General features: G+C 39.5%; 1 protein-coding gene across 2 annotated transcripts in view; it reads left to right on the top strand.

The window, feature by feature from the left end:
* Positions 1 to 410: 410 nt before the first annotated feature.
* Positions 411 to 15,469, top strand: part of LOC135560339 (cytochrome P450 3A27-like) — a 47,069-nt gene continuing 32,010 nt past the window's right edge. The window contains exons 1-4 of one of the 2 annotated variants that reach the window (XM_065002225.1): positions 411 to 628; positions 9,454 to 9,547; positions 13,381 to 13,433; positions 14,780 to 14,879. In XM_065002225.1, coding sequence (XP_064858297.1) covers positions 555 to 628; positions 9,454 to 9,547; positions 13,381 to 13,433; positions 14,780 to 14,879 — 321 coding nt within the window. In that variant the 5' untranslated portion in view covers positions 411 to 554. The remainder of the gene's footprint in view (positions 629 to 9,453; positions 9,548 to 13,380; positions 13,434 to 14,779; positions 14,880 to 15,469) is intronic. The other variant, XM_065002224.1, reaches the window with a different exon arrangement.

The following is a 15,469-nucleotide window of genomic DNA, read 5'->3' as shown; positions in this document are numbered from 1 at the left end:
TAATGTACATTCTTACCTATGTACTTGTGAGGTGATTTCCTACAGTTAAAGTCCTGCAATAAGAGCTATGACACAATTATTTGTGAAAACTCATTTCATGGACCCAAGATCCACAGGTAACGCTGTACAGTTCAATAGAAGTCTGCCCCAATGCAATTCTAATACAGCCACAGTGGGACTTCAACTATTTTTTGTCTGTCAAATTAATTTATTGTCTTTTGTTTAATTAATATAACAACATTCCAACCCTGTTCAGCATTATCTAATCCAAATATGGCATTATTACATGATTTGTATCTGTTTGCGTCCGTTTCAATATTGGACTCTTATTTTGAAGGCAAAACGCAAATTCCATTGTTGCTCAACCTTATTCTAGCTAGCATCACACAGGTGCTTTTCCGACAGGATATAATAATCACTTGCAACCTGCACGGTCTCAAACAGAGCACGGAGAAGAGCAGCGGTCGGTAGTCGACATCGGAATTAGTGAACGAACCTGAGAGGAAACGGAGCCTTTGTTTTCAGAAGCAGCAGAGAGCCGAACCGGAGGAAAGATGATGAGTTTTCTGCCATACTTCTCCGCTGAGACCTGGACCCTCCTGGCCCTCCTCATCACCCTCATTTTAGTGTAAGGACTTACATCAAATCAAATGTTATTTGTCACATGCATCGTAGTTTATCTCGTGGAAATAATCCGTCAATAATATTTTCACAAATACCGGAGCTTGTGAGTTCAAATAGACTTGTATTACGACATAATAAAAGCCGAGCTGGTTCGTGAAAACAACAACTTTTCCAGTCTTGGCAAACACTTCTTATACAGCTGTCCTCCTTCCTATGGGTGTCACACCCATAGTAACTCCTCTAAAGGACTCATCACCTCTGGCACTTAACCACCGTTATCTTATTGTCTTGCATTAAGTTAATGGAAACTTTATAGACACAGCAATAGTTCAACAAGACAGACTAGGACCATAGCAACAGTCCATAGAAATAACCAGTACATGTCATCCTGCTAACTCCTCTGAAAGGAACACTCATGTTCTGGTAAAATCCCAAGAGGTGTAACCATAGCAACAGTCCATAGAAATAACCAGTACATGTCATCCTGCTAACTCCTCTGAAAGGAACACTCATGTTCTGGTAAAATCCCAAGAGGTGTAACAATAGCAACGGTATATATTAGACCATACCACTGCTACCAAAATAAACAGCCATGTCCACTCCCCAGACAGGTGCAGGTCTAATGGTGTCTGATGACCCAAACCCACATGAAGAGGGCACTCATCTTGCGGACTATCCTGAAATGTATCATGGCCACACATGTTCTGGAAAATGCTCAATATTAACCGGTGTAGACTAACAGTGAAATGCAGGTTCTTTTCCAACAATGTATCATAACTGTTCTGGAAAATGCTCAATATCTGAAACAGATCAGGCTGTGTCACAATGGTAAAATGGCTATATACAGAGTAATATGTCTATATACAGAATAACATGGCTAGATACAGAATAACATGGTTATATACAGAGTAACATGGCTATATACAGGGTAACATGGCTATATACAGAATAACATGGTTATATACAGAGTAACATGGCTAGATACAGAGTAACATGGCTATATACAGAGTAACATGGCTATATACAGAGTAACATGTCTATATACAGAATAACATGGCTAGATACAGAATAACATGGTTATATACAGAGTAACATGGCTATATACAGGGTAACATGGCTAGATACAGAATAACATGGTTATATACAGAGTAACATGGCTAGATACAGAGTAACATGGCTATATACAGAGTAACATGGCTATATACAGAGTAACATGGCTATATACAGAGTAACATGGCTATATACAGAGTAACATGTCTATATACAGAATAACATGGCTAGATACAGAATAACATGGTTATATACAGAGTAACATGGCTATATACAGAGTAACATGGCTAGATACAGAATAACATGGTTATATACAGAGTAACATGGCTAGATACAGAGTAACATGGTTATATACAGAGTAACATGGCTATATACAGAGTAACATGGCTATACATTTAACATTTACATTTAAGTCATTTAGCAGACGCTCTTATCCAGAGCGACTTACAAATTGGTGCGTTCACCTTAAGACATCCAGTGGAACAGCCACTTTACAATAGTGCATCTAAATCTTTCAAGGGGGGTGAGAAGGATTATTTTATCCTATCTTAGGTATTCCTGAAAGAGGTGGGGTTTCAGGTGTCTCCGGAAGGTGGTGATTGACTCCGCTGTCCTGGCGTCGTGAGGGAGTTTGTTCCACCATTGGGGGGCCAGAGCAGCGAACAGTTTTGACTGGGCTGCGCGGGAACTGTACTTCCTCAGTGGTAGGGAGGCGAGCAGGCCAGAGGTGGATGAACGCAGTGCCCTTGTTTGGGTGTAGGGCCTGATCAGAGCCTGGAGGTACTGAGGTGCCGTTCCCCTCACAGCTCCATAGGCAAGCACCATGGTCTTGTAGCGGATGCGAGCTTCAACTGGAAGCCAGTGGAGAGAGCGGAGGAGCGGGGTGACGTGAGAGAACTTGGGAAGGTTGAACACCAGACGGGCTGCGGCGTTCTGGATGAGTTGTAGGGGTTTAATGGCACAGGCAGGGAGCCCAGCCAACAGCGAGTTGCAGTAATCCAGACGGGAGATGACAAGTGCCTGGATTAGGACCTGCGCTGCTTCCTGTGTGAGGCAGGGTCGTACTCTGCTGATGTTGTAGAGCATGAACCTACAAGAACGGGCCACCGCCTTGATGTTAGTTGAGAACGACAGGGTGTTGTCCAGGATCACGCCAAGGTTCTTAGCGCTCTGGGAGGAGGACACAATGGAGTTGTCAACCGTGATGGCGAGATCATGGAACGGGCAGTCCTTCCCGGGAAGAAGAGCAGCTCCGTCTTGCCGAGGTTCAGCTTGAGGTGGTGATCCGTCATCCACACTGATATGTCTGCCAGACATGCAGAGATGCGATTCGCCACCTGGTCATCAGAAGGGGGAAAGGAGAAGATTAATTGTGTGTCGTCTGCATAGCAATGATAGGAGAGACCATGTGAGGTTATGACAGAGCCAAGTGACTTGGTGTATAGCGAGAATAGGAGAGGGCCTAGAACAGAGCCCTGGGGGACGCCAGTGGTGAGAGCGCGTGGTGAGGAGACAGATTCTCGCCACGCCACCTGGTAGGAGCGACCTGTCAGGTAGGACGCAATCCAAGCGTGGGCCGCGCCGGAGATGCCCAACTCGGAGAGGGTGGAGAGGAGGATCTGATGGTTCACAGTATCGAAGGCAGCCGATAGGTCTAGAAGGATGAGAGCAGAGGAGAGAGAGTTAGCTTTAGCAGTGCGGAGGGCCTCCGTGATACAGAGAAGAGCAGTCTCAGTTGAATGACTAGTCTTGAAACCTGACTGATTTGGATCAAGAAGGTCATTCTGAGAGAGATAGCGGGAGAGCTGGCCAAGGACGGCACGTTCAAGAGTTTTGGAGAGAAAAGAAAGAAGGGATACTGGTCTGTAGTTGTTGACATCGGAGGGATCGAGTGTAGGTTTTTTCAGAAGGGGTGCAACTCTCGCTCTCTTGAAGACAGAAGGGACGTAGCCAGCGGTCAGGGATGAGTTGATGAGCGAGGTGAGGTAAGGGAGAAGGTCTCCGGAAATGGTCTGGAGAAGAGAGGAGGGAATAGGGTCAAGCGGGCAGGTTGTTGGGCGGCCGGCCGTCACAAGACGCGAGATTTCATCTGGAGAGAGAGGGGAGAAAGAGGTCAGAGTCATATATATACAGAGTAACATGGCTATATACAGAGTAACATGGCTATATACATAATAACATGGCTATATACAGAGTAACATGGCTATATACAGAATAACATGGCTATATACAGAATAACATGGCTATATACAGAATAACATGGCTATATACAGAGTAACATGGCTATATACATAATAACATGGCTATATACAGAATAACATGGCTATATACAGAATAACATGGCTATATACAGAATAACATGGCTATATACAGAATAACATGGCTATATACAGAATAACATGGCTATATACAGAATAACATGGCTATATACAGAATAACATGGCTATATACAGAGTAACATGGCTATATACAGAATAACATGGCTATATACATAATAACATGGCTATAAACAGAATAACATGGCTATGTACAGAGTAACATGGCTATATACAGAATAACATGGCTATATACAGAATTATACAGAATAACATGGCTATATACAGAATAACATGGCTATATACAGAGTAACATGGCTATATACATAATAACATGTCTATATACAGAGTAACATGGCTATATACAGAATAACATGGTTCTAAACAGAGTAACATGGCTATATACATAATAACATGGCTATAAACAGAATAACATGGCTATAAAGAGAGTAACATGGCTATATAGAGAGTAACATGGCTATATACAGAATAACATGGTTCTAAACAGAGTAACATGGCTATATACATAATAACATGGCTATAAACAGAATAACATGGCTATGTACAGAGTAACATGGCTATATACAGAATAACATGGCTATATACAGAATAACATGGCTATATACAGAATAACATGGCTATATACAGAATAACATGGCTATATACAGAGTAACATGGCTATATACCAAATAACATGGCTATAAAGAGAGTAACATGGCTATATACAGAGTAACATGGCTGTATACATAATAACATGGCTATATACATAATAACATGGCTATATACATAATAACATGGCTATATACCGAATAACATGGCTATATACCGAATAACATGGCTATATACTGAATAACACGGCTATATACCGAATAACATGGCTATATACAGAATAACATGGCTATATACATAATAACATGGCTATATACAGAGTAACATGGCTATAAACAGAATAACATGGCTATAAACAGAATAACATGGCTATATACCGAATAACATGGCTATATACCGAATAACATGGCTATATACTGAATAACATGGCTATATACCGAATAACATGGCTATATACAGAATAACATGGCTATATACAGAGTAACATGTCTATATACAGAGTAACATGGCTATATACAGAATAACATGGTTCTAAACAGAGTAACATGGCTATATACATAATAACATGGCTATAAACAGAATAACATGGCTATGTACAGAGTAACATGGCTATATACAGAATAACATGGCTATATACAGAATAACATGGCTATATACAGAATAACATGGCTATATACAGAATAACATAGCTATATACAGAGTAACATGGCTATATACAGAATAACATGGTTATATACAGAGTAACATGGCTATATACATAATAACATGGCTATATACAGAATAACATGGCTATATACAGAATAACATGGCTATATACAGAATAACATGGTTCTAAACAGAGTAACATGGCTATATACATAATAACATGGCTATAAACAGAATAACATGGCTATGTACAGAGTAACATGGCTATATACAGAATAACATGGCTATATACAGAATAACATGGCTATATACCAAATAACATGGCTATAAAGAGAGTAACATGGCTATATACAGAGTAACATGGCTATATACATAATAACATGGCTATATACAGAGTAACATGGCTATATACAGAATAACATGGTTCTAAACAGAGTAACATGGCTATATACATAATAACATGGCTATAAACAGAATAACATGGCTATGTACAGAGTAACATGGCTATATACAGAATAACATGGCTATATACAGAATTATACAGAATAACATGGCTATATACAGAATAACATGGCTATATACAGAGTAACATGGCTATATACATAATAACATGTCTATATACAGAGTAACATGGCTATATACAGAATAACATGGTTCTAAACAGAGTAACATGGCTATATACATAATAACATGGCTATAAACAGAATAACATGGCTATAAAGAGAGTAACATGGCTATATAGAGAGTAACATGGCTATATACAGAATAACATGGTTCTAAACAGAGTAACATGGCTATATACATAATAACATGGCTATAAACAGAATAACATGGCTATGTACAGAGTAACATGGCTATATACAGAATAACATGGCTATATACAGAATAACATGGCTATATACCAAATAACATGGCTATAAAGAGAGTAACATGGCTATATACAGAGTAACATGGCTATATACATAATAACATGGCTATATACAGAGTAACATGGCTATATACAGAATAACATGGTTCTAAACAGAGTAACATGGCTATATACATAATAACATGGCTATAAACAGAATAACATGGCTATGTACAGAGTAACATGGCTATATACAGAATAACATGGCTATATACAGAATTATACAGAATAACATGGCTATATACAGAATAACATGGCTATATACAGAGTAACATGGCTATATACATAATAACATGTCTATATACAGAGTAACATGGCTATATACAGAATAACATGGTTCTAAACAGAGTAACATGGCTATATACATAATAACATGGCTATAAACAGAATAACATGGCTATAAAGAGAGTAACATGGCTATATAGAGAGTAACATGGCTATATACAGAATAACATGGTTCTAAACAGAGTAACATGGCTATATACATAATAACATGGCTATAAACAGAATAACATGGCTATGTACAGAGTAACATGGCTATATACAGAATAACATGGCTATATACAGAATAACATGGCTATATACAGAATAACATGGCTATATACAGAATAACATGGCTATATACAGAGTAACATGGCTATATACCAAATAACATGGCTATAAAGAGAGTAACATGGCTATATACAGAGTAACATGGCTATATACATAACAACATGGCTATATACATAATAACATGGCTATATACATAATAACATGGCTATATACCGAATAACATGGCTATATACCGAATAACATGGCTATATACCGAATAACATGGCTATATACTGAATAACACGGCTATATACCGAATAACATGGCTATATACAGAATAACATGGCTATATACATAATAACATGGCTATATACAGAGTAACATGGCTATAAACAGAATAACATGGCTATAAACAGAATAACATGGCTATATACCGAATAACATGGCTATATACCGAATAACATGGCTATATACTGAATAACATGGCTATATACCGAATAACATGGCTATATACAGAATAACATGGCTATATACAGAGTAACATGTCTATATACAGAGTAACATGGCTATATAAAGAATAACATGGTTCTAAACAGAGTAACATGGCTATATACATAATAACATGGCTATAAACAGAATAACATGGCTATGTACAGAGTAACATGGCTATATACAGAATAACATGGCTATATACAGAATAACATGGCTATATACAGAATAACATGGCTATATACAGAATAACATAGCTATATACAGAGTAACATGGCTATATACAGAATAACATGGTTATATACAGAGTAACATGGCTATATACAGAATAACATGGCTATATACAGAGTAACATGGCTATATACAGAATAACATGGTTATATACAGAGTAACATGGCTATATACAGAGTAACATGGCTATATACAGAGTAACATGGCTATATACAGAGTAACATGGCTATATACATAATAACATGGCTATAAAGAGAGTAACATGGCTATATACAGAGTAACATGGCTATATACAGAGTAACATGGCTATATACATAATAACATGGCTATAAAGAGAGTAACATGGCTATATACAGAGTAACATGGCTATATACATAATAACATGTCTATATACAGAGTAACATGGCTATATACAGAGTAACATGGCTATATACATAATAACATGGCTATAAAGAGAGTAACATGGCTATAAAGAGAGTAACATGGCTATTTACAGAGTAACATGGCTATATACTGAATAACACGGCTATATACCGAATAACATGGCTATATACATAATAATATGTCTATATACAGAGTAACATGGCTATATACAGAGTAACATGGTTATATACAGAGTAACATGGTTATATACAGAGTAACATGGCTATAAACAGAATAACATGGCTATATACCGAATAACATGGCTATATACTGAATAACATGGCTATATACCGAATAACATGGCTATATACAGAATAAGATGGCTATATACAGAGTAACATGGTTATATACAGAGTAACATGGCTATATACAGAATAACATGGTTATATACAGAGTAACATGGCTATATACAGAGTAACATGGCTATATTCAATTTGTAAGTCGCTCTGGATAAGAGCGTCTGCTAAATGACTTAAATGTAAATGTAAATGTAATATACCGAATAACATGGCTATATAACGAATAACATGGCTATAAAGAGAGTAACATGGCTATATACAGAGTAACATGGCTATGTACAGAATAACATGGCTATAAAGAGAGTAACATGGCTATATGCAGAGTAACATGGCTATAAAGAGAGTAACATGGCTATAAAGAGAGTAACATGGCTATATACAAAGTAACATGGCTATAAAGAGAGTAACATGGCTATATACAGAGTAACATGGCTATAAACAGAATAACATGGCTATAAACAGAATAACATGGCTATAAAGAGAGTAACATGGCTATATACAGAGTAACATGGCTATAAAGAGAGTAACATGGCTATAAAGAGAGTAACATGGCTATATACAGAGTAACATGGCTATAAACAGAATAACATGGCTATAAAGAGAGTAACATGGCTATATACAGAGTAACATGGCTATATACCGAATAACATGGCTATATACAGAGTAACATGGCTATATACCGAATAACATGGCTATATACCGAATAACATGGCTATAAACAGAGTAACATGGCTATATACATAATAACTTGGTTATATACCGAATAACATGGCTATATACAGAGTAACATGGCTATATACATAATAACATGGTTATATACTGAATAACATGGCTATATACAGAGTAACATGGTTATGTACTAAATAAAATAACATGGCTATATACATAATAACATGGCTATATACAGAGTAACATGGCTATATACATAATAACATGGCTATGTACAGAGTAACATGACTATATACAGAGTAACATGGCTATATACAGAGTGACATGGCTATATACAGAGTAACATGGCTATAAAGAGAGTAACATGGTTATATACAGAGTAACATGGCTATATACAGAGTAACATGGCTATATACAGAGTAACATGGCTATAAAGAGAGTAACATGGTTATATACAGAGTAACATGGCTATATACAGAGTAACATGGCTATAAAGAGAGTAACATGGTTATATACAGAGTAACATGGCTATATACAGAGTAACATGGCTATATACAGAGTAACATGGCTATATACAAGGATACTATACTTAATATAACTTCTCTAGAACATATTACTATTTACTGTGTGTCTGTGTGTGTGTGTGTGTGTGTGTGTACAGGTACGGGTATTGGCCCTACGGTGTATTCACTAAGATGGGTATCCCTGGTCCCAAACCCCTACCTTACTTTGGCACAATGATGGGGTATAGAAAGGTTAGTACACATTCAGAATAAACATCTCTCTCTCATATTTTAAACAACAGTGTTCTTTCCCCCCATGTAAAACAATACGTTGAGAAGGAAAAAGAGGACTAGCCTTTTTTGTTGTTTGAACAATAGATACAGTGCCTTGCGAAAGTATTCGGCCCCCTTGAACTTTGCGACCTTTTGCCACATTTCAGGCTTCAAACATAAAGATATAAAACTATATTTTTTTGTGAAGAATCATCAACAAGTGGGACACAATCCTGAAGTGGAACGACATTTATTGGATATTTCAAACTTTTTTAACAAATCAAAAACTGAAAAATTGGGCGTGCAAAATTATTCAGCCCCCTTAAGTTAATACTTTGTAGCGCCACCTTTTGCTGCGATTACAGCTGTAAGTCGCTTGGGGTATGTCTCTATCCGTTTTGCACATCGAGAGACTGACATTTTTTCCCATTCCTCCTTGCAAAACAGCTCGAGCTCAGTGAGGTTGGATGGAGAGCATTTGTGAACAGCAGTTTTCAGTTCTTTCCACAGATTCTCGATTGGATTCAGGTCTGGACTTTGACTTGGCCATTCTAACACCTGGATATGTTTATTTTTGAACCATTCCATTGTAGATTTTGCTTTATGTTTTGGATCATTGTCTTGTTGGAAGACAAATCTCCGTCCCAGTCTCAGGTCTTTTGCACACTCCATCAGGTTTTCTTCCAGAGTGGTCCTGTATTTGGCTCCATGAATCTTCCCATCAATTTGAACCATCTTCCCTGTCCCTGCTGAAGAAAAGCAGGCCCAAACATGATGCTGCCACCACCATGTTTGACAGTGGGATGGTGTGTTCAGGGTGATGAGCTGTGTTGCTTTTACGCCAAACATAACGTTTTGCATTGTTGCCAAAAAGTTCAATTTTGGTTTCATCTGACCAGAGCACCTTCTTCCACATGTCTCCTTTACCCAAATCCAGATAGCAGATGTTCTGAAAGAGCTGCAAAACCTAGACCCGTACAAATCAGCTGGGCTTGACAATCTGGACCCTCTATTTCTGAAACTATCTCCCTCTTCAAAGGGGGAGACACCCTGGACCCAAACTGCTATAGACCTATATCCATCTTGCCCTGCCTATCTAAGGTCTTCGAAAGCCAAGTCAACAAACAGGTCACTGACCATCTCGAATCCCACCGTACCTTCTCCGCTGTGCAATCTGGTTTCCGAGCCGGTCACGGGTGCACCTCAGCCACGCTCAAGGTACTAAACGATATCATAACCGCCATCGATAAAAGACAGTACTGTGCAGCCGTCTTCATCGACCTCGCCAAGGCTTTCGACTCTGTCAATCACCATATTCTTATCGGCAGACTCAATAGCCTCGGTTTTTCGGATGACTGCCTTGCCTGGTTCACCAATTACTTTGCAGACAGAGTTCAGTGTGTCAAATCGGAGGGCATGCTGTCTGGTCCTCTGGCAGTCTCTATGGGGGTGCCACAGGGTTCAATTCTCGGGCCGACTCTTTTCTCTGTATATATCAATGATGTTGCTCTTGCTGCGGGCGATTCCCTGATCCACCTCTACGCAGACGACACCATTCTATATACTTTCGGCCCGTCGTTGGACACTGTGCTATCTAACCTCCAAACGAGCTTCAATGCCATACAGCACTCCTTCCGTGGCCTCCAACTGCTCTTAAACGCGAGTAAAACCAAATGCATGCTTTTCAACCGATCGCTGCCTGCACCCGCATGCCCGACTAGCATCACCACCCTGGATGGATCCGACCTTGAATATGTGGACATCTATAAGTACCTAGGTGTCTGGCTAGACTGCAAACTCTCCTTCCAGACTCACATCAAACATCTCCAATCGAAAATCAAATCAAGAGTCGGCTTTCTATTCCGCAACAAAGCCTCCTTCACTCACGCCGCCAAGCTCACCCTAGTAAAACTGACTATCCTACCGATCCTCGACTTCGGCGATGTCATCTACAAAATGGCTTCCAACACTCTACTCAGCAAACTGGATGCAGTCTATCACAGTGCCATCCGTTTTGTCACCAAAGCACCTTATACCACCCACCACTGCGACTTGTATGCTCTAGTCGGCTGGCCCTCGCTACATATTCGTCGCCAGACCCACTGGCTCCAGGTCATCTACAAGTCCATGCTAGGTAAAGCTCCGCCTTATCTCAGTTCACTGGTCACGATGGCAACACCCATCCGTAGCACGCGCTCCAGCAGGTGTATCTCACTGATCATCCCTAAAGCCAACACCTCATTTGGCCGCCTTTCGATCCAGTACTCTGCTGCCTGTGACTGGAACGAACTGCAAAAATCGCTGAAGTTGGAGACTTTTATCTCCCTCACCAACTTCAAACATCAGCTATCCGAGCAGCTAACCGATCGCTGCAGCTGTACATAGTCTATTGGTAAATAGCCCACCCATTTTCACCTACCTCATTCCCATACTGTTTTTATACTGTTTTTTATTTATTTACTTTTCTGCTCTTTTGCACACCAATATCTCTACCTGTACATGACCATCTGATCATTTATCACTCCAGTGTTAATCTGCAAAATTGTATTATTCGCCTACCTCCTCATGCCCTTTGCACACATTGTATATAGACTGCCCATTTTTTTCTACTGTGTTATTGACTTGTTAATTGTTTACTCAATGTATAACTCTGTGTTGTCTGTTCACACTGCTATGCTTTATCTTGGCCAGGTCGCAGTTGCAAATGAGAACTTGTTCTCAACTAGCCTACCTGGTTAAATAAAGGTGAAATAAAAATAAAATAAAAAATGTTTGGTGTGTCTCCCAGGTGGCAAACTTTAAACGACAATTTTTATGGATATCTTTAAGAAATGGCTTTCTTCTTGCCACTCTTCCATAAAGGCCAGATTTGTGCAATATACGACTGATTGTTGTCCTATGGACAGAGTCTCCCACCTCAGCTGTAGATCTCTGCAGTTCATCCAGAGTGATCATGGGCCTCTTGGCTGCATCTCTGATCAGTCTTCTCCTTGTATGAGCTGAAAGTTTAGAGGGACGGCCAGGTCTTGGTAGATTTGCAGTGGTCTGATACTCCTTCCATTTCAATATTATCGCTTGCATAGTGCTCCTTGGGATGTTTAAAGCTTGGGAAATCTTTTTGCATCCAAATCCGGCTTTAAACTTCTTCACAACAGTATCTCGGACCTGCCTGGTGTGTTCCTTGTTCTTCATGATGCTCTCTGCGCTTTTAACGGACCTCTGAGACTATCACAGTGCAGGTGCATTTATACGGAGACTTGATTGCACACAGGTGGATTGTATTTATCATCATTAGTCATTTGGGTCAACATTGGATCATTCAGAGATCCTCACTGAACTTCTGGAGAGAGTTTGCTGCACTGAAAGTAAAGGGGCTGAATAATTTTGCACGCCCAATTTTTCAGTTTTTGATTTGTTAAAAAAGTTTGAAATATCCAATAAATGTCGTTCCACTTCATGATTGTGTCCCACTTGTTGTTGATTCTTCACAAAAAAATACAGTTTTATATCTTTATGTTTGAAGCCTGAAATGTGGCAAAAGGTCGCAAAGTTCAAGGGGGCCGAATACTTTCGCAAGGCACTGTAAATACAAGGTAATATGAGACATGATCAGTCTAGAAGTTGTATTATTGACCCTGGGGACCATATAAAATAACAAACCCTCCTCAACCCTCACCTATTTCAGGTGTGTTCTCTGTTCAGCTGTAGGACACACCTACACGACCTCCTAGGGCATGAATCAGCTATTTTTTCTCTCTCTCTCTCTCTCTCTCTCTCTCTCTCTCTCTTTCTCTCTGTCTCTCTCTCTACAGGGCATCAATAACTTTGACACAGAGTGCTTTCAGAAGTATGGGAGAATATGGGGGTGAGTTCAGTTGACTGTACCGTACTAGGATGACTTACAACTGTACTATGCTCTTTCCTTTCATCACCTGCTGGAGCTGTCATGTGACCATGAGGAATATTATTAATAATATCAACAACAACCCGACTAATGTTTTCTTTGTAGTTTTATATGAGGTGGTTAAATGTGTGTCTGTGTTTCTCCTCTGTGAAGGATCTATGATGGGAGGAAGTCTGTTCTGTGTATCATGTAGGATTGTAGGTGTATCCAGACCCCTTCACTTTTTCCACATTTTGTTACATTACAGCCTTGTTCTAAAATGGATTTAATCGTTTTTTTCCTCATCAATCTACTCACACAATACCCCATATTGACAACGCAAAACCTGTTTGTTTTCACTCCAGTCTGAGGTCTTGAGCAGACTTTCATCATGGATCTCTCTGTACTTTGCTCTGTTCATCTTTCCCTCAATCCTGACTAGTCTGCCTGACTAGTCCCTGCCACTGAAAAACATCTCCACATCATGATGCTGCCACCACCATGCTTCACCGTAGGGATGGTGCCAGGTTTCATCCAGGCTTGATGCTGCCACCACCATGTTTCACCATAGGGATGGGTCCACCACCATGCTTCACCATAGGGATGGTGCCACCACTGTGCTTCACCATAGGGATGGTGCCATGTTTCATCCAGACGTGACCCTTGGCATTCAGGCCAAAGAGTTTAATCTTGATTTCATCTGACCAGAGACTCTTGTTTCTCATTGTCTGAGAGTCTTTAGTTACCTTTTGACAAACTCCAAGCGGGCTGTCATGTGCCTTTTACTGAGGAGTGGCTTCCGTCTGGCCACTCTACCAAAAAGGCCTGATTGGTGGAGTGCTGTAGATATGGTTCTCCTCCTGGAAGGTTCTCCCATCTTCGACCTCATGGCTTGGCGTTTGCTCTGACATGCTCTGTCAACTGTGGGACCTTAAGAAGACAGGTGTTTGCCTTTCCAAATCATGTCCAAACAATGGAATTTACCACAGATGTACTCCAATCAAGTTGGAGGAACATCTCAAGCATGACGGAAACATGATCAATAGAAACAAAATGCACCTGAGCTCAATTTGGAGTCTCTTAGCAAACGGTCTGAATACTTATTTAACTAAGGTATTTCTGTTTTTCTCTTCTCGTTATGGGGTATTGTGATGTCATTATGGGGTATTGTGTGTATATTTATGAGGGGTTTTGTTCATTTAATCCATTTTAGAATAAGGCTGTAACTTAATGAAATGTCTCATCGGGAGGATCTGTGAAGGATCTATGATGGAAGGCAGTCTGTTCTGTGTACCATAAAGCCAGATGTGTGTTTCTCCTCTGTGAAGGATCTATGATGGGAGGCAACCTGTTCTGTGTACCATGGACAAAAGCATGATCAAGACCGTCCTGATTAAAGAGTGTTACAACATCTTCACCAACCGCAGGGTGAGACAAACACACAAACACACACACACACACATCCCCCTAATAATAATCTGAATAATTATAATGTAACGGTTCTCTTTAGTTGAAGGAGAGGCGGACCAAAATGCGGCGTGATGATGATTCATGTTTGTTTAATAAAGGAAAACTATACATGAATAAACTACAAAAACAATGAAATGTGAAAACTCAAAACAGCCTTATCTGGTGCAAAACACAGAGACAGGAACAATCACCCACAAACACACAGTGAAACCTAAATATGGTTCCCAATCAGAGACAATGACTAACACGTGCCTCTGATTGAGAACCATATCAGCCCAGACATAGAAATAGACAAACAAGACATCCAACATAGAATGCCCACTCAGATCACACCCTGACCAACCAAAACATAGAAACATACAAAGCAAACTATGGTCAGGCTGTGACATATAATCCTAACATTATGACTGATATTATTAATACATTATTTGTGTCGTTCATTATTCATACATTTTAAAGTAGTGTGAATATTGTGTAAATACTATGATCATTATTAAATCATATAATTAATACAACTGTTGTTTAAGAACATCATTCTGAATGGTGAG

The sequence above is a fragment of the Oncorhynchus nerka genome, linkage group LG15 (assembly GCF_034236695.1).
Source record: "Oncorhynchus nerka isolate Pitt River linkage group LG15, Oner_Uvic_2.0, whole genome shotgun sequence".
NCBI classification, from domain to species: Eukaryota; Metazoa; Chordata; class Actinopteri; order Salmoniformes; family Salmonidae; genus Oncorhynchus; species Oncorhynchus nerka.
Note: the sequence above shows the minus strand (reverse complement) of the source record. Positions and strands in the feature narration are given on the sequence as shown.